Raw genomic sequence first — 20,286 nt, forward strand, 5'->3', positions numbered from 1 at the left:
GCTGGTACCCTTAGCAACGCGCTACTCAGGTCGCATCCTTGCCTTCAAACCGTCCTTTCTTGCATCGTTTCTTAACGAAACTTCGCAATAGCAACGCGCCGACAAGATTAACGTGCACTGAAGGTACTAATTAGGCTTAGCACAGTGTACCGGAAAGAATCCCGCCGTCGACGGCGAGGTTGTACTGGCGTTCATATCTTTCGAGAGCGAGGCGCGACCACTTGTCGTCGTCATCGTCGACGCCGCCGCCAGACGTTGGGACACGCTGACTTTGCGCGACAAGCAGAGGAGCGTGACGGACGCGAACGTGCGCGACGCAGCGCGCGTGACGCGAAGCGAGGCAGCCACAAAGGCGCGCTGCATGCACGGCGGCGACGCCCTCTGGCCTCGCGACAGTTCATGGCTCGACGAGCGCCCTTGCCAGTCGCGTGCACACAGCTCCGGCGATGTACCGTTTCGTTCTTTCGCATCTTGCCCGCCTTGCAAGATGTGATCGACAAGCAAGCTCGAAGCTTTTGTGTCGTGCTTCGCAGCCGCGCTTTTCGTTCCTAACAGGTGTCACTGTGGCGAACTTGGGAGAACTTGAGCACTGCTCGGTGATGCGGCGGGTGTTCGTTCTTTGGAAAAGTAAGCTTTGAAACGTCGAGAAATTATCTGGTCGTGGATGCAATTGGACGAGGAAAAGTGGGTTGATTGATTCATTCATTCATTCATTCATTCATTCATTCATTCATTCATTCATTCATTCATTCATTCATTCATTCATTCATTCATTCGTTCGTTCGTTCGTTCGTTCGTTCGTTCGGCGGTTTTGCGTGCGTAAAAACGCCTTTGCTTTGCTGAAAGCGGAAGCTCTTCCAGGCTTTCCCGATTTCGTCTCCCCACTTCAACTTTAAATATTTAACTTCAATTACTAGTTACTTGATAGATGTGGACGTTGATCTCGTCGCAATAATCTGGCTATTCGAGAACCTTTGTGGAGAGAGGCATGAATCGGACAAAAAAGGGAAAGAGAAATCAGAACACTTGATATTGATAAATGGTCAAGAACGCCTATACATGACATCCACGGACTGCGTGTGCAAAGCTGATTCACATATACACGCGCCGGAGAATCTTGAAACGTCACACGTTTCGCTCTTAGGCGTACTGCATTGTAGGCATGTGCAAATGAGACGGTCTTGCAGCGAAGACGACGTGCTTCCACTCCCCGTTCTTTTGATGGAGAGATTTGCAGGTTTTGTCTCACATTTTGATCTCAATATTATAAGAAGCCAGCAAACAGATACAAAGGACAACACAAGGGAAATTATTTGTACTTACTAATTGAAATAAAGTAACACTAATAATATTTAGAGTTTTACGTGCCAAAACCACTCTCTGATTATGAGGCACGCCGTAGTGGAGGACTTCGGAAATTTTGACCACCTGGGGTTCTTTAACGTGCACCTAAATCTAAGCACACGGGTGTTTTCGCATTTCGCCCCCATCGAAATGCGGCCGCCGTGGCCGGGATTAGATCCCGCGACCTCGTGCTCAGCAGCCCAACACCATAGCCACTGAGCAACCACGGCGGGTTAATTGAAATAAAGAAATTATATATTATGGAATTGAAAGTGAATGAAAAGACAACTTACCGCAGGTGGGTAACGATCCCTTGTCTTCGCAGGTAAGTACAAGTAATTTCTCCTGTGTTGTCCTTGGTGTCTTTGTTTGTTCGCTTCTTATGATATGAATAAATAAAATCGGGCCCTTCGGTTAACCCCCTTTCTTCTCATTTTCATCTCAAGACACTCAGCTCGCATTTCGCATGTATGGAAGACGTGGCTTGCTCAGGAAGTGTGTGGCTAACGTGTGCGCGTGTGTGCGCGTGCGTGTGTGCGTGTGCGTTGTTTCACCTTTCGCGCCAAAAAGTTTTGTTCAGCGGACCCCACCAACTTGCCTACAAATCCATCGGAGAACAGCTTCCTACGTATGTTTGCGAGGCCAGGAAGGAAAGCGACATATATGAAATAGGTGCGCACGGCCCTTGAGGCATGGCAGTGCTCGTCGACGCTCCACGGTGCGTCCACCAAGAAAAGGCAGGAACCAGGGAGTGAGATGTGTACGCACAATGACATTCACTATATCTTTTACACTGTGCTTCTGAGAGCGCGCGAGTGCTGCCGGCGCCCTCAATGATCAAGAGAGTGCGCAACGTTCTTAACTAACGTCAGTAGTATTCACTCCCTTATATATCTAACATTCATTTGCTTTATGCGAAAAAAATGTGGGCAATACGGCGAATACATGCAGGTATCAGTTTTCGGAGTACTAATCTGCAGGCCTACCGTTAAAGTTTCCATCAGAGCTACAACGGTGTGTTTCTCTAGTTGAAGAAGCTGTATATGCAACATAACGGTGAAGATGACAGCATTGCTGCCGATCGGAGCAGAACGCACCGCCTCCTCGAACCCCTCGAGCAAACATACTCGCGAACGCCGTCTCCTTATACGTCGTCCACTTGGTGCGGGTTTGACAAATTGCGCGTCAGGGCGACATCTTAGAAAGGCTGGGGCGCAGACAGGAAACGCGAATGTGGGCTCTTGAAGGAGGGGGGGGGGGGAGGGGGGTGTTACCGCTTCCGAAAGTGGGCCGTTCTGATCAATCATTCAGGTTTCTTCGACGATACCGCACAGAGTAAGAGAGAGGTTTCCAAGCTCAAGCAGCCGGGCGGTCGGCAAAGTTGCCGGTCGCAGCTTTCTGAAGACTACCAGCACGGGCTTTCATGTGCGCAGGAGAAGCAAACATTACTCTGCCATCGGGAACGTCTTGCGCAGAAAGAACCACCGGTTCAAAGTAGGAATCACAGACAGGAACATAGGAATATATATATATATATATATATATATATATATATATATATATATATATATGATCATATGAATATAGAAATATAAAAACATAGGAATACAGCTTACTCGCTGCTGTGCGCAGCGAGTAAGCTATATTCCTAGAGCATAGAGCATCAAGTCGGCTAGCCCGCCACAAGTTGTTATGAACCTGCATGCCATTGGCTATGCTTTCTAACAGAGGGGAAGATTCAATGAACGTCAGCGTGGCGTCATTTGCTTCACCTCAGTTTGTGAAGATATACTCGCCGTTGAAGGAATCTTGTCGTCTTTGTCAGGACTTTTAGCGCCCTCTGCTCAACCTGTATTCCACCTGCACAATTCACTTCCTGTCCTGTTCTAGTTTCGGCAAGTCTGCATTACCCAACTTTTTCTCGCTTCATTTTTCCAACCGTTCTCCCTGCACAATACATCGCTTCATTTGTCATCTTCTCTAATTTCCCGCTCCATATTCTTCCACCCGTTACTATCGCGCGCCCCAATTATTGTTTTCGAGCTAACAAATTGTCCACGCTCCAACAGGTGGAAACTAACAAAGTGCAAAGCGCCACGCAATGCAAAGCAGGAAAGTATGCGACTTCCGGGTTGAACGTGAGCTAAGCGAACGTATGACGCCGCGCCGATCGGCTGTGAAAAATGGCAAAACAAACGAGGGTACTGCTGCAGTCGGGCCAGAGGAGAGAGCGTATGGTTTATGAAACAGGCATGGGTGAGTGATATTGCAGGAGTTTTACTCCTACAGAGCGCTTTCGTGCCGGGTAGAACCGCAAAACAACGCTGCGAGTGCAAAGGTCTCGGCACTGGCGTGGAGCCCGAGATTACAGTATTATAAATCGTTTGTTCGTTCTCACCCGTTCTTGTCCACGCGTGGCCCACTGGCCCTTTGCAGCTCGTACGCGAGACTCGTTAATAAGTCTTGCTTAGCAGCGGCAGCTTCGCGGGCCGTTCGCGGGAATGCGTGGTGCGCCGCGCTGAGTGGCCCATTGTGTTCAGAAGGGGTGGCGTTCGCCGCTCTGTGTTGTATGGTGCCATTTCCTGATTTTTGTAGGGCTCGGTGTCTCGACGAATCATTTACCACTTTGATCAATGTTTAGATCAGCATTAGCATCATTATTTATTGTCATAAAGGTGTAGTAGCTCACAGAGAGGAGGGGGGAGGGGGGTTAAGGGCATGAGCATGAATGACCTCGGTAGTCCTGAACACTTAAAAAGAAAAGAAGGAAAAAGAAAGAGAAACGATGACGCATGATCATGTCCGGGGAGCAAATGGCAAAGGTAAGAGTATTGAAAACACTGCTAAACGTAAGATATGACAGATGCGTAAGTAAAGGGAATAATTCCGTAAATGTATAGGCTGTCCAGATTGGCTTAAATTTTTATGAATCGCGCTCGCTAACTCTAACAGATTCTGCTGGTTTTGCACAGGACTATTGGTTTTTAGTGATATCAGTGTCAGTTTCTATTTAAAGAGGAAAAAATTAGTTCATCTAGTTTTTGATAACGAGCTTAAGCGCTCGCTGAGACAAGGTAAACGCTTTTGTGGTAGCTGGTTAGCTGCAACCCGTGATCATATATATATACCGTCATGGTTTGCAGTATAGGTTGTTGAAGACGGGTCTGAGGTATAGGTACGATCAAATGACACTGACGTTCACATGTCCGCCATTTGCTTAACGACTACATAGGGCCTTTCAGTGGGGGGAAATATGTTCGTTCCGGCACCCTTTCGTCTCTCAAATCGTCAAGCACTCCAGACGTCTCTGTACCGCACTGCTAATGAAAGAAAAGGGCTGGCAAGACAAACTCGCCTCTCGCACCATACGGATGGTTCATGCCCTCTAGGCTAGTATTATGCGTGCACCACCAATTCGCGTGGATGGAAGTGGGTGCCGAGCCCATGGCTAATTCTACAGACTAGCCGGTCCGTATGCAAAAGCCACCTGAATATCCGAAAGAGCGCTCGTATTTCGAAAATCTAAATCTACGAGAGATAAATATGCTCCAAATCACCTCACAGGACAAAAAAAAAAAAAAGAAAGAGAGAGGTCGCGCGCAGTCAGTTGTAGAAACGCTAACTTCATCGAAATCGTGTCTCTATGGCTATACCGGGGTGTTAAAGACATCGCTAAAGTGTCGCTGTGGCTTTGTGTCTATGGCGTATACTGGTACTGAGCGCGATGTAGCGGGTTCGATTCCAGACCACGGCGGCCGCACCTCAATGGACGCGAAATGCAAGAGCGCTACGTGTGATTCTAGATTTAGGTGCACGTTACGCAGCCCCAGGTTGTCAAAATTAATCCGGAGTCCTCGACTGGCGGCATCCCCCATAGCCTGCAGTGTAGCTTTGGCACGTTAAGCACTGTGCGACATAGAATGTACTAGCGGGACATTGGCACTGTGGTGACTTCCATACCTTTCCTTCCTTCCTTATCCTGCTCCTTGACACTGTGTGACACTATGTGACACCTAAGACTGCGTGACAGCGCCCACATAAACAGTTCTGTATTCCGTGTGTGCGTGTTTTCTTTTTGTATTTGTTTTCTTTTATCTATCGCATCCCTTTCCCCTCCCTCGGTATAGGGCAGGTAACTGGAGGCAATCTCTGGTTAGCATCCCTGTCTTTCTTTTTCCCTTTTCTCTCTCTCTTTAAACACCACGAATCAATCAATGGAGACATCGCTACTTCTCTCGCTTCATTGAGTGACCTTCAACTGAATAGACTTTCGTGGTTGAAAGTGAGCCATATACTGCCTATTCTGTACACGCAGCCGTCGTTCGATGAGGCGCAGTCAGCTCTGAAGCAGAAGAAACTCGTCCCCGCGGCAAGCGGATGCGACGAGCACAATTTACTTCCGGCCACTCGAATTGGAGTTGTGACTGTAGCGCAAGATACCACGATTCGACGCTGCTAAAGTTGGTGTGGGGCCCCAGACAGAATCACCATGCAAGTGAAAATTTGAGGTAGTGAGACACACAGAAAGAAGCATTGGACATAGATACATAGATAGATTAAAAGAAAGATATGCTTCAGACTACCGAAAGAATCAACTACAAAATATTGAGCCCGTTGCCGACGATAGCGCGAAAGCAGCTAAATGCGACAAGTTTGTGCGACCTTATATGTGCGCTTACAGCATACGCTGGTTGTGTTGAATCGTAATGATATTCAGACATTTGGTGCTACTTCAAACGAACCAAAAAGTCATCAATAGCGACCAAAAATCGCCATGTTACGAGTGACAAGCAGTCACCTCTCCCCCCATTTTTATATTTTATTCTGGGCAATGGCAGGCGTCGCCATCTGAATCGAAAAGAACACGCTGCAAGTTGTGAACAAAGAGACACTCCTTCCTGCAATGACGCCTGCAACATTTCGCCTTCTAGGCTTAGATCTACTTACGGAATGCTACGAGCGAAATCATACGGTACCAAAGTATCGAAAATTTATTGCCCCATTTTTGAAGCTTAAATGAGATCGGAGTCACGCGAACGTAGTCTAATTTTCCCCGTACGAAAGTATGCAACCCTAAGGCCTATCAGAGATCAAGAGAGAGAGAGAGAGAGAGAGAGAGAGAGAGAGAGAGAGAGAGAGAGAGAGAGAGAGAGTGTGTGTACCGTTTCTTTATTTCCGATACGAATTGAAAGCAACAGAAGCCACCGTGATTAGAGTTGTGTGAAATTTTCTTTATACCTTAGCAACAGATGAAAGCGCTGTAACTTCTGCAATTTACATATACTGAAGTTTTGTTATGTGTATACATGCTGCTACGGCACGGTCTATAATGAGCACGGGGAGTTGCTTCCCTTCCCCACTGCCGTTCCTTTTTGCTGACAATACAATGGCAACGCGGTGGTTCTTAATTAGAGTGAATTAAAGACTCATATGCGAGAGGAAAGTAGAGGATGTTACACAATATCTCCATACGTTCGTGCTACCCTCAATTCTCTCAAGTTCACATATCCGTTATTTCTCAGTAGGCAATGTGCGCCCTCCGCGGGTTCCCACTAAGTGTGTTTTTCAGCAGTACGCAGAATGCCAGCGAAATGTTTCAAGAAGGACATCGGAGAGAAAGAATTATGCTTTTCTTCTGGTGCATAACGTCACGACGCCGGTTGCCATGGAAACGTCGCTGGTTGCGTAATTTTTATTTTGGCGGAGAGAGTGAAACACATATTGAGTACAGCGGATCGATGAAGCCACGCAAGAAAGGCCGTGTCTCTGGTCAGTCAAAGAAAGCTTTTTGATTTTTCTCCGAATCTCGACCTCAAATCTTCCATTTACGCTTTCTACAAAAGCGTAGGTGCGCTTGAGCATTTATTTATTTATTTATTTATTTATTTATTTATTTATTTATTTATTTATTTACTTATTTATTTATTTATTTATTTATTTATTTATATATTTATTTATTTATTTATTTATTCCAATACCTCAAACGCCCCCGAAGGGGTTTCACATGAGGGGTGTGCGCGTACATTTTATTTAACATAAGTTAGTTCTTCAATGATGCGTTTAAAATGTTAGAGGGTTGTCGGGAAGAACAGCTTAAGCAGGAAGGTCATTCCACCGTCTTGAGGTTCGAACAAAAGAATGAAAGAGGATGAGTGTTGGTTCGGGCTGAAGGAGGATACACGGCTTTGTTATGGTTGGTCCGGATGGAATGGCGGTAAACTGGACAAATGTTGGAGGACCAGGAAGATGCATGGAAGAACTTGTAGAACAGCGAGAGACGGGCAGCTTTCCCGCAAAGTACAAGGTTAGGGAAATTAGCCCGTGACTTAAGTTCTGTTGTACTGTAAATGAAAGAATAATCAAAGAAAATAAACCGCGCCGCGCGATTTTGAATTCCTTCTAACATGTTGATATGGTTAGCTTGGTAACGGTCCCATATAGCACATGCGTATTCGTCTTTTAAGTCTGATGAAAGTACAATATCATCATCATTTATGACGTAGTAGTTCTGCGGAAACCCGCAAGGAGGAGAGAAGTAATGAATAAAGGGAAAATGAGACATCTACCCGTTCGTAGCAATTGCTACAAAGGAAACCCATACGGGTTCCTCGAAAGAAAAGCCTCATAGTTGAAGAAAAATTCGTCCTGGTCCGGGACTCGAACCCGGGACCACCGCCTTTCCGGGGCAGCCGCTCTACCATCTGAGCTAACCAGGCGGCTAGCAGATGGCAGAGCGAAGTCGAATTTGTCGACAACACGAAGCAAAGGCAAGAGTTTGACGTAGTAGTTCTGCGGAAACCCGCAAGGTGGAGAGAAGTAATGAATAAAGGGAAAATGAGACATCCACCCGTTCGTAGCAATTGCTACAAAGGAAACCCATACGGGTTCCTCGAAAGAAAAGCCTCATAGTTGAAGAAAAATTCGTCCTGGTCCGGGACTCGAACCCGGGACCACCGCCTTTCCGGGGCAGCCGCTCTACCATCTGAGCTAACCAGGCGGCTAGCAGATGGCAGAGCGAAGTCGAATTTGTCGACAACACGAAGCAAAGGCAAGAGTTTGACGTAGTAGTTCTGCGGAAACCCGCAAGGTGGAGAGAAGTAATGAATAAAGGGAAAATGAGACATCCACCCGTTCGTAGCAATTGCTACAAAGGAAACCCATACGGGTTCCTCGAAAGAAAAGCCTCATAGTTGAAGAAAAATTCGTCCTGGTCCGGGACTCGAACCCGGGACCACCGCCTTTCCGGGGCAGCCGCTCTACCATCTGAGCTAACCAGGCGGCTAGCAGATGGCAGAGCGAAGTCGAATTTGTCGACAACACGAAGCAAAGGCAAGAGTTTGACGTAGTAGTTCTGCGGAAACCTGCAAGGAGGAGAGAAGTAATGAATAAAGGGAAAATGAGACATCCACCCGTTCGTAGCAATTGCTACAGAGGAAACCCATACGGGTTCCTCGAAAGAAAAGCCTCATAGTTGAAGAAAAATTCGTCCTGGTCCGGGACTCGAACCCGGGACCACCGCCTTTCCGGGGCAGCCGCTCTACCATCTGAGCTAACCAGGCGGCTAGCAGATGGCAGAGCGAAGTCGAATTTGTCGACAACACGAAGCAAAGGCAAGAGTTTGACGTAGTAGTTCTGCGGAAACCCGCAAGGTGGAGAGAAGTAATGAATAAAGGGAAAATGAGACATCCACCCGTTCGTAGCAATTGCTACAAAGGAAACCCATACGGGTTCCTCGAAAGAAAAGCCTCATAGTTGAAGAAAAATTCGTCCTGTTCCTTGCGGGTTTCCGCAGAACTACTACGTCAAACTCTTGCCTTTGCTTCGTGTTGTCGACAAATTCGACTTCGCTCTGCCATCTGCTAGCCGCCTGGTTAGCTCAGATGGTAGAGCGGCTGCCCCGGAAAGGCGGTGGTCCCGGGTTCGAGTCCCGGACCAGGACGAATTTTTCTTCAACTATGAGGCTTTTCTTTCGAGGAACCCGTATGGGTTTCCTTTGTAGCAATTGCTACGAACGGGTGGATGTCTCATTTTCCCTTTATTCATCATCATTTATTCTCTCAAGTATGCTAGATGTTTTTACAGGGGCGGGAGCAAGTCGGAGGTTACGGCGCAAGTAGCCAAGCATGCGGTAAGCGTCGCTAGTTATATATATCTTGTTAATGTGTGTGAACCATGACATATCGGAGGGAAGACTGATACCAAGGTATTTGTAAGCGCTAACTGAGGAAATAACGGAACCATTGGTTACATATTCACCGACGGGACAGGAGGGCCTGCGGTGGAAAGATAAAAGGGATGACTTGTTAGTACTCAAGCTCATTAACCATTTTTTGCACCTAGTTTAGATGAGAGAAAGATCAGCTTGAAGAGCTAGTACGTCGTCATTATTATTAATTTTCCGCCGATAGAGCACGCAATGATCAGCACCTAAGCGTATTTCTAATGAAATGTCAGTCGGTAGGTCGTTAATACACACAAGGAAAAGTACATAGGGGACCAAGTACAGTTCCCTGCGGAGCGCAAGAATCTACAGGGGTAAGAGCAGAATAGTGGGCATCAGCATATACAAATTGTTGTCGTTTAGTTAAAAAGCTGCGTATCCAATCAAATGCATAGGGGTTAAGATTTAGTATCGAAAGTTTTTGAAATAATCGGTAGTGAGGTACTTTATCGAAAGTCTTCTCGAAGTCAAGGAACAACGCATCAACGGGAGTGTTAGTGTCAAGACTATAGAACTGATGTCGTTAATAAAGAGTTCAAGTTGGGTGTCGCACGAGAGACCTTTTTGGAAACCATGCTGGTTAGGGCGAAAAAAAATTGATATATATATATATATATATATATATATATATTAAGAACAACCAATAATTGCAGCTGCTCGTAGCAGCGCTTGAATACTGACGAGTTGTTTCTGCTAAGGAGGGTCGGTCCTCTGCTTAACGGCCGCACGCAAAGACGCGGAGGAAACGACCGAAGGCGAAAGTCTATGCGCACAGTCGACCGCTTCGTCACCGTACATAGTCGTCAATTAGAAGCAGCAGCGAACGGGGGCCCATTTCACGCATCCGTGGCGTGGGCTCTCCTTCCATGTCAAGCCGTCCGGTTCGCGTCTTCTCTCTCGCCGTCCGCGACAAGAACACACACGCGCACTCGCTCGCTCGCTCGCCCATTGTTTTTTCGAGCCCGGATTAAGAAAGGGCCGACTCAGCGTGACACCTTTCGGCGGCTAGGAAGTCAGCCTGCGCTCGGCCGCCCAGTCTTCTTCGCTCAAAATAGAAGGCTGTTCTGCTGCAGAGCGCGGGCGCGCGCGCGTGTGTACTATGGCAGTGCGCGCGGTATACACAGCTGAGTGCTGCGCCTTTCTTCGAGAGAGCGGCCCTTCGCGAGCTGAGCCTCGTTAGCCGGCTTTGGGGCTTAAACGAGCTCGTTTCCGCGCTCGGGCTTAACCGTCTTAAGGAGATGCTTTACGCAGAGCGCTCTATCTTTTTTCCCCCCTTCTTATATGTTATCACTGCAAGGCATAGCTAGATCTTCTGATCAGTCTGTTACTTTGCGGGCGAGCATGTCGGCACTGTTAATTCGTTTCCTTTATACTTTTTTTTTTTGGGGGGGGTGGGGGGGTGGGAGGGGAGACATTTATCGCTTAGCTCTTGATATCGAAATCTAGAAACGATATAGGTTAAAGGGCGTTCGCAAAGGGAACATGCCTTACCCGCGCTTAGGTATTTGCGTCTTTATTAAAAACCCGAAGAAGTACGGTGGACAAAGGTGGCGGGTGTAGCTTGAGCGACGATGAAAGGTTTGAAGGATGGCGCAAAGTGCGAAAGAAGACACAGAGGTGTGTGAAAGAGAGAGAGAGAGAGAGAGAGAGAGAGAGAGAGAGAGACATTGTAAAGAGGAAGAGAAGCTATATTCCTCACCCCTTTACGGAGCATGGCTCGGCGCCCGACGGAGGGGTCACTAGCTGGAGTTCACTTGCGGCTTATCGATTTCGCCCGCCTAATAAAGATGCTGAGCTAATGAGAAGGCAAAAATGTCATTATTTCATGCTAACATAATAACATTGCCTGACCAGTGATATCCGGAACACCCATAAAATTTGCCCTAGAGATTCAGCTTTCATCCTGAAACCAGTGGCACAAAGTCAGATATTTACGAAAAAAACAAGAAATACACGCTTCTTGTTGGAGGTCAATGAGGACCTTGTATGTCTGCAGGGGTAAAGATGAGCCAGCAACTCAGTGCGTGTGGGATACCTGTAGTGGCTGTGCTGATAAAATAATCAGCAAGCAGTAAAAAAAGAAAGAAGGAGAAGAAGAAGAAAAAATTCATGGTAGTTTCGAAGGGTGTAAGAAAATGACAGACTATTTACAGCGCCACTGCAAGCAGGCGGCTATCTTTGAACAGACCGCGCCGCCGAGCACCTTCTGGCTTCCCATTCCTGATAGCGTACGAGGTACTGAGTAAACGTAGCAAAGCCCAGTTTTCGCTTTCTGGGTGTACTGATGATGATGATGACGACGTATTTCAGCACAGACTCTGCAACGGGCAGGCATGTCAATTGCACGCCCTATTATTCACCAGTGGCGCCATCTGTTTGGTGCTCAGCGAACTAACCGCTATATGCAGCTTTGCTGTCTTTGATGCATCGGGTTCTCCAGATCGGCATGCAGCTGTGAAGGGCCTTTGCTATTGTAGATGCAAATCTCTGCCATGACTACGTAATTACGTAAATTGCCTCTGCCACATCAAGAATTGTACGCAAGGTTCATCTGCTTGTAGGCATTAACAATTCTGTATCTATGTACATGGTGACAATTCCTTAATCTTTAACTGTGCGAATGCTTTATATTGATCTATGTGGCTAGGTATGTAAGATCATGTGGACTTAGACAATTCTGTGAACACATGCCGTTTATATATCGTGCATACTAGCGTGTAGGTTACCGCCCTGGTGGCATTGCGTCATCAGTGTGACTCGCAGTGTTCGTATGGTCATCGCTCGACTGCAATCCGGCAGTCACGACTCCGGACGAATAGTCGTTAAGAAATGAAGTTTATCTCTCTCGCTACAGAAATGGAATAATAGGTGAAAGAAAGAAAAAGAGCCGTGGTGAACAACCAAAAATGTTCAACAAAATGTGCAAGGCGGAGAAGAGCCCCTCCCCCCCCTTTTTTTTTCGCTGCACTCTCTGGTTGATTGCTCCATCATGCACGAACAGAAGGTGGTGAAGGTAATGAAACTGAATTCATCATCATCATCATCATCAGCAGCAGCAGCAGCCTGGTTACGCCCACTGCAGGGCAAAGGCCTCTTCCATACTTCTCCAACTACCCCGGTCATGTACTAATACTGGCCATGTCGTCCCTGCAAACTTCCTAATCTCATCCGCCCACCTAACTTTCTGCCGCCTCCTGCTGCGCTTCCCTTCCCTTGGAATCCAGTCCGTAACCCTTAATGACCATCGGTTATCTTCCCTCCTCATTACATGTCCTGCCCATGCCCCCCCCCCCCCCATTTCTTTTTCTTGATTTCAACTAGGATGTCATTAACTCGCGTTTGTTCCCTCACCCAATCTGCTCTTTTCTTATCTCTTAACGTTACACCGATCATTCTTCTTTCCATAGCTCGTTGCGTCGTCCTCAATTTAAGTAGAACCCTTTTCGTAAGCATCCAGGTTTCTGCACCGTACGTGAGTGCTGAAACAGTTCGATCGAGAATTGTAGGATGCGTCTCGTCGTGTGCACCGACGCAACGGTCCGCAAGAAATCGTAATGCGGTACGAAAAATTGAGACGCCACGGCGAAGCGGAGAACTTCACACACTAGAATTTTTTAGTAAAGCAATGAATGGGGATAGTTGCTGGACGTTCATGATTAACACTAAGCGCAAGATAATCATGAACTAGAAGCTTCTTGACAGGGATACCTAAGGGGCAGGACGGCGTTTTCGCGGAATAGTATTGCGTTACGGATGCACTGATAAGTAATAATCTGCGCATAACAAGGTACAGTGGAATCATAATGCATGGTTAGGATTACGGAGGTTCCACCTGCAAGCGTGCAGTTTTCTGTGTTTCTTAGAAATGAACATTTCTTTGGTCAGATCTTTCCCGCGGTCGCCGTGCACGTACGCGACAAAATCAAACTGGGACTCGTCGTACAACTTCCTGTCAAAGATCTACACTGCTCGCACCATCGTGATCTTTAAGCACTTCTCCCGACACATGCGTCGTAATTTGCTGGGGCGACAGCTACGCCGGCGGCAAATCGCTTTGCGTATATATAGTTAAACTTTCGTCGCGCTCTAAACGTAACGGGATGGGAACGGCGCACACGTTACCTAAGTGCAAGCCATAAAGCGTTAGTGATTATTGCTATGCGTCATGTTGATGGATCACTCAATAGCTGTTGAATGTTTACTGACTAGCTGCAGAATAAGATCTCTAGAAATACTTCTGTTCTTTCATTCATGCCGCAATGCAGGATGTTTAACGGTAGGCAAATTTAGAAATGGGAGACGCTAAGCTAGGGGTCGCTATCACCCACACGTACTAAAGGACGCAAAGAGAGTACAAGAGAAGTCAAGAGGGGGCGCAAATGAGTTTAGGCTTTTGGATACGCAAAACCGCTTGGGAGAGCCATTTCTAAAACTTCCCAGTGCTCGTTGTCACGTGCATAAGACAAAGATCAATTGATTTATCCCGCGTTCCGGAAAGTAAGCTAGCCAAAGCATATCATGTTAGTTTATGACGCTTTTGACTGAGGCCGCCAGAGCTTAATGGCTGCCTTATTTAATCACATTCGATATCAGTTGACCAACAGTAATGCGTGAACTTTCGTGAAATTAGAAATGTGCAAATAAACCATGACGCGGGCACCCGATGTGGCATTTGCCAAAAACGTTACGGTATGATAAGTATGTCTTATGTTATTTTGTTTTATTGTTATGTTTTGCTTTCTGCGATGTGAGATTAACGTTTCAGAGTGACAAGACGAAATATGATGGCATGATCACGCCGTAACAAAAAACCGAGGGCTGTTTTAGCAGGAGGAACAAGACAAGCGACTCCCGTGGCAGGTGTATACGTAAATGAGTTAGACCTATACCGATGTATGTGGTGAGATAGCATTAACATGCGAACTGGAGCCAGGATTATGTAGTTGTTGTTGGACTCGTATATTCTTGTTTGCGCTGTTTTTCTGTGGTGAACGTGCACCAACTCGCCTTATAATTTGAACTTCGTTGAAGTCTTGGTTGAAGGCTATTCTTGGTTGAAGGCTAGTCTTCGTTGAAGGCTATGTGTCCTCGCAGCGGGAACTGTTCCTCGACAAGCACGTTATTTAGTCATTAATATTTCGTTGCATTTCGACCGCTGTGCAGAATGCAAATGGCATGTAGCCTTGCTAGACATTAGGCGTCATGATATGTTTTTTTTTTTTTCAAGTGTGTGTGTCCGGCGCTTCTCTTACGGCCAAGTACGTGCACTTGCGTTCGCTGGAGTCATGCAAGGTTTACTCGCATGAACATGAAAGTTCATTAGCTGAACCTGCCGTTAAGTGAAAGGCATGTTCCTCACAACTGGGTGCCCCAGCTTAGCCTGGCTGTAGCGCTTTTTCTTGCATTGTAGCGTGCCGAAGAAGGTGTTTACCGCCGACCTCTTTTCTATCCATGGCGCACGCTTAACGACAATACATGTTAAGGGGCTCGCTGCAGATCCATTAAACAAAGTGCTTTGCTTCGCGCTGTAGCGAATCAATCGCCGCAAGCTTTTACGAACGGCGGGAGTAAACTGTTGGGAAAGAGTGCCCCGTAAGCAAAAATATGACCCAAGACGTTCGGTTCTATAGCTACGCTTTTCTTTTTCTTGCGCTTTGCTGAAGACACCATTTGAAAGGTAGTACAGGACGCAGATGTCAGCTGGAAAAGTTGAACGCAAGGCAATGTCGTCAAGTCACGCGAACACTTCGCATAGCTTTGCGTCTTTAGCGCTTGCGACCAGATGCATGGAAGGGTCTTTAAGTGGCGCCGTAACAGGCCAGCCGAGTGCCCCTTAACGGCTTTGGAATTCTAGGCTCTGAGGCTCAATAAACAAGAAGGTAAATTCTCTATGCCATTAGCAGTCTCGCGTTTCATGCACGAAATGCCACCGAGGCCCTTCGCGTAAGTAGAGGACTGCATTTGGGAAGCAAACACTCGTTTTGGAAAAAGAGCTTCGCGGCGGCGTAAATGCGCATGTTGACGCTATGTGATGGCAAATGCCGGTGTCGGGTGATGAAGAGGACAAACGTGTTTGTCACGATATCGACAACATGCGCTGTCTTCGTGTGATCCCTTGTGAAACCTTTCGAGGGGCATCTGTATGCTAGGGCGCTGTAATTAAACGACTCCTCCTGATATTTATCTCAGTCACACAGTGGAACCTTGTGCGACTAAAAACAAAATAGGGTTCGTGCAAATAAACTGCGTATCATGCACATATGTATTCTTAGAATTATTTCATTGTTACGCGCCTCTTTGAGCAAGAAACAGCACCACAGGAAGCAAAAAAGGTATCATACAAGTCTTCTGCAGTTATCTTTTTAGGTTTTCGGCTCAGTTAACCTTGTGTACGAAGCCGTCTAAGCTGTTACGAGCCTTCAACACATGCGGGCAACGTTATAGACATCGGTAAACGAATTGTTTGCCGCAAGCTGGACTATATATCTTCAATAAAGGCCGCCAAAAACGGTGGACATTAGCTATACAGACACATGGGCCCTATCACAAGACACTTATCACATTTTACACAATTATTAGACACAATTGAGGAGCAAGACCATTTTAAATTCGCCTTGTAGGCAGCGTTTTCGATTGCGTGCGAGAGATAATACTACTTGCACACAATAAAGCGTAGTTACGTTTTGTAATGTGCCTAATGTAAGTTGTGTTTTTTGTGTGTTCAACGATGATATGTGCTCTTCTTAGCTTCTTCTTGTCGACGCGAGACGGAGTCAAGTCGCAGAGACGTTGCATCACTTAGGCTCGAAACTGCCTTCTTTGCTGTCAACGTAGATTGCCTCCAATGATGGCCAAAAGGGCAACACAGTCGAGGCGTTCGAAATAGCCCCCAAAACGCTGACACGATCGGAATAAACAATTCTCAGTCTATTACTCTTCCTTAGGTGGTAACTGGATTCTGCACTTGCTTCGCGTTTAGTTAACTTTTTGTGCTGTGTCATTTTAGCGCTAATCAGTTTTCCTGGGGCAACATAATTTCCTGCCCTTCTCCAAAGTTTTCCACACGTCGTGTATCTTTCCAAGCTTATCAACCTAAAAGCCCTAATGAGCTGGTTTTTGGCGCGACGAATACTCGGTATTGCTGGTTCGCTGGTTTACGCTCTTTTCTTCGGCTAAATGGCGATAATGTCGTGACCTGTTCATCAGTGAATCGTTCCTCCATGGTCGATGATTGCATAGGCGAAATGCCGTAGATTGTTACGAGTGTATCATTGCAGTATACAGAACTTAAATGCAGCTCTAATTTATGTCCATTATTTTGTGCATATGTAACCAGTAACTGCCGTTTCTGAGGTGTAGCCAGTGGCATTACCGCTATAAAACGGCGTCTTCTGTAACTCCGTTTCACCGAGATTTTGTCGGGACCATCGTTTGGATGTGTGAGTTTTTATTGGCGTAAGATGCTGTCGTTCTCAATAATATGAGGGCCACTGCTCATGTGAGGCGACATTTTTTCTTTTTTTTTTTAAGTTGAGCTCGTGGGACAGAGCGATGTGAAGTACACCGTGGACAAACCAAGTTTCAGTGAGGCTTAACAAGCTCGACGATGTTTCGACGGGTGTGCTATAGCGTGTACTATAGTCACGGTGGTCTTTGCGCTTTTGACGAGTTAGCTTTAGGTATAGCTGGATATTTTGCTGACACCAATGGCCACTCACTACACTAACCAGTAGTTAGCATGGTAACTAGTGTCATAGTTACGATGATAACCGCTGACGATTAGATGGGCTCACAAGGTGGACTGATGAGTTAAAACTTTTGTTGTCAAGGCGGCCTTAACTGTCGTCTTCAGTGTGTTACCTCTACATAGTAACTACCCGGATACCACTGGTCGATGTGGTTACAGGCGTCGTTATACACAAACTACGTAGGACTGCGTCACTAGGCATAACGAGACCTCCCTGGAAATAGCAGGTTTACATCACGGGCCTCCCTTTCCAAAGTGTTTTAACCTCGTTGATGCCGGTTTTCTGAGGCTTATTTCCTAATCGAGAGGCAAGGCCCGTATATAGTGCCTCATTCTGAGTACTCATTCGTACCCCGACTTCAACAAAATGTAAGAGAGAGACAGAGAGAGAGAGAGAGAGAGAGAGAAACAACTTTATTTGCCACTGCAGCAAAATGTAAGGTTGGGCTAGTTGGTAACTGATCAGTAAAAAAGACGGAGAAGCAACAACAGCGCGTACACACGTACACGAAAGAAATGAGACAAACAAAGGCAACGGTCATGTCGTGTTCTTTCCTTTCTTTTCTTTTGTGTATGCGTGTAAGCACTTCCTTTCATGAAAATAAATAAATAAAAGGTAATCGGTCTATGCAGAATACGATTGGGCGTGTTAGTATTCAATACTAGACAGGACGAAGCAGCGCTTCGTCCTGCTTTGTTTGCCTTTATACTTTGCTCACACTCATCTTTATTGTGGCTATCAGTATAGCATATTAGGAGATGCGCTACGCGAATAAATAATGGACTGAATGATTTTTAACAAGCGCTTGGACATTAAGTTACTTTTCCCAGCAGCCTCTGTGCGCGAGTATGTGATAACAGCGCTAACAGCACTGTCGTATAGGTATCGTTATCGCTATCTGAGCTGCTGTAAGCTCTCTGTAACATTGAGCGCCATCTCCGTCGTTTGCTTTGAGTTTTCAACGCATAAGCTATAAAAGAAAAGTAAATCGAGGATGAAGAGGAGAGAGTGCTGTGACCTACCCAGTCCTGGCTTCCCGTATCTGAAAGTCTATCCACCTCCCCACTTGTAGAGTATCAAACTGGACAAAGTCTAGTTAACTTAGCTGGCGTTCGTTTCTTCCTCCCCCCCCACCCCCCTTTATCTCTATACGTTTCAAACCCATGGCGAAATGTGTCAGCTATCCGATCAATCCAGTTCCCTTAAATTCCCCATACATCCGTCGAAGCTGGTCAGAATTTAATACTGCCGACAAGTAGCATTTTGCCCCCGTGACCCAAATTACATTATGCTCTAACCAGTTTTTCTTTTTTCTGTCTTCCTTTTCAGAAACATGAATGGCATTCAGCTCAAACCGGTAAGAGGCCCTGTGTACTCACAAAATTTCTCGCTGTTCCCTACTGACTACCGTTCTTGACCAAATAGAACACTGGTTTGAACAAAGCGTGACAATAAGCAATAACCATTAATTTGTATCTGCCTAGGGAAATATGTATTTCGTGATCTCGCGGGAATATTTGTTTTGTATGCGAACTTCACTGCACTTTTTGTTATCGTCACTTCTGCTAACTTCATCGTTTTGCGCGCAATTATGCCAGAGAAAGAATAAGAGTAACCGGCGTAACTTACGGGCCCCAACATCCCCTTAAATACAGTTCACAAGCTAATTACGCTGTTCACAGCTAATTAGACATGTTCTTGTGGCGTAATCAACCTAGAAAGAAATATATATTGAAGGCCTTGGTACCTCTAGCAGACTCATGTTGACACTAGACATTCAACGTAGGTCATATATTGCCAGAGAATAACAATGGCGATAAGCATTGAGCGGGAAACCCGGCAGAAAAAGATAAAAGATATCCGGAGAAAGCAAGCAAGCTTGGTTCTTCACATATAAATCGGCCGCCGCTAGCGCCCCTCACGGAATTCGCTCAGTCTATAGGTCGGGGAAAAAAAGAAAGGTCCAGGAAGTCAGCATTGGCCGACTGTGTCACGCAGAAGCTTTGCGTATGCGACACGGCTGATTACCATCATAATGGGCTCCGAGCTCGAATTTCGCGTTAGTATGCGGGATCGAAAAGATACAGGCGGCAAGCGGGACTGTTGGACATTATGTGCTGTTTGCGAGGTCGCATTTTCTGTGGATGGCGCATGCGACTATTGCACGCTATGCGGGGATCTCGACCTTCATGACTCGCTCTCCGGTTTCATGGTCACGTGAACGTGCTCAAATCTGTTCCCTATATTCGCTTTCCAATGCAAGGAAGAGTAAATCCGTGCAGCAGAGGCGCACCTTGCAGGTATTAGAAAAATCTTAACTTCAATTTTGCCAATATCGAGACAACAGCTTGTTGAAGGCGTAATAAAGCAAGCAAGAGCTCAGCAGAACTCCAATAAGGATGTCTTACGAGGTGACATGAGTGTGTATGCTTGATTTTAAAAAAAATTAAAATTGATTTTCACTCGGTTGAGTTGTAAGTCTTAGTGGTTTATCAGTTTTCAGATACTGCGTTACGTATGTATAACGCAGATTGTCACTCCGTATCGATAACTTGTACTACACTACAGCGTAGTGCGTACGCAGCTGTAAATGATAGTTTCACACTCTCGTGATTTTTGTGCGATGTAAATCAAGAGAAAGATGTGTGATGCTATATTGGTCTACATCTGCAGGGGCTGCCACTGCAGCGTTTCACTCAGCGTAGAATGACGTTGTGATGCTGAGCACAAGGTCCTGGGCTCGATTCTCAACCACGGCCGCCAAATTCCGAGAGAGAATAAATCGAAAAGCGCTCGCGAACTTGCATGTAGGTGGACATTAAGGAACATCCAGGCAGCCAAAATTAAAGCCGGATCCCCCACTACGACGTCGTTCATCACTCTTCCCCCCTTCCTTCGTGATAATTTGGAGCATTAAGCCCCACGAATCAATTAGTATAGTACATGAATTTGGCTGACCTTCACCTCTTTTAC

At 46.3% G+C, this 20,286-nt stretch overlaps 2 protein-coding genes and 4 non-coding genes across 9 annotated transcripts in view; 1 reads left to right on the top strand and 5 right to left on the bottom strand.

The window, feature by feature from the left end:
• Positions 1 to 20,286, bottom strand: part of LOC142575404 (immunoglobulin domain-containing protein oig-4-like) — a 417,771-nt gene that overhangs the window by 218,353 nt on the left and 179,132 nt on the right. The window lies entirely within an intron of this gene.
• Positions 1 to 20,286, top strand: part of Nep3 (M13 family metallopeptidase neprilysin 3) — a 152,323-nt gene that overhangs the window by 55,404 nt on the left and 76,633 nt on the right. For 3 of the 4 annotated variants that reach the window (XM_075684749.1, XM_075684744.1, XM_075684745.1), the window contains exon 2: positions 18,643 to 18,670. The exons of the other annotated variant lie outside the window; for it this stretch is intronic. In XM_075684749.1, the coding sequence (XP_075540864.1) occupies positions 18,647 to 18,670 (24 nt within the window). In that variant the 5' untranslated portion in view covers positions 18,643 to 18,646. The remainder of the gene's footprint in view (positions 1 to 18,642; positions 18,671 to 20,286) is intronic. 4 annotated transcript variants of the gene reach the window in all.
• Positions 7,986 to 8,060, bottom strand: TRNAS-GGA (transfer RNA serine (anticodon GGA)). Its single transcript has one exon. It is a non-coding gene; the product is annotated as a tRNA-Ser (tRNA).
• On the bottom strand, positions 8,267 to 8,341 carry TRNAS-GGA (transfer RNA serine (anticodon GGA)). Its single transcript has one exon. It is a non-coding gene; the product is annotated as a tRNA-Ser (tRNA).
• TRNAS-GGA (transfer RNA serine (anticodon GGA)) lies at positions 8,548 to 8,622 on the bottom strand. The gene has a single exon. It is a non-coding gene; the product is annotated as a tRNA-Ser (tRNA).
• TRNAS-GGA (transfer RNA serine (anticodon GGA)) lies at positions 8,829 to 8,903 on the bottom strand. The gene has a single exon. It is a non-coding gene; the product is annotated as a tRNA-Ser (tRNA).

Source organism: Dermacentor variabilis, chromosome 3, assembly GCF_050947875.1.
Source record: "Dermacentor variabilis isolate Ectoservices chromosome 3, ASM5094787v1, whole genome shotgun sequence".
In the NCBI taxonomy this organism is placed as follows: Eukaryota; Metazoa; Arthropoda; class Arachnida; order Ixodida; family Ixodidae; genus Dermacentor; species Dermacentor variabilis.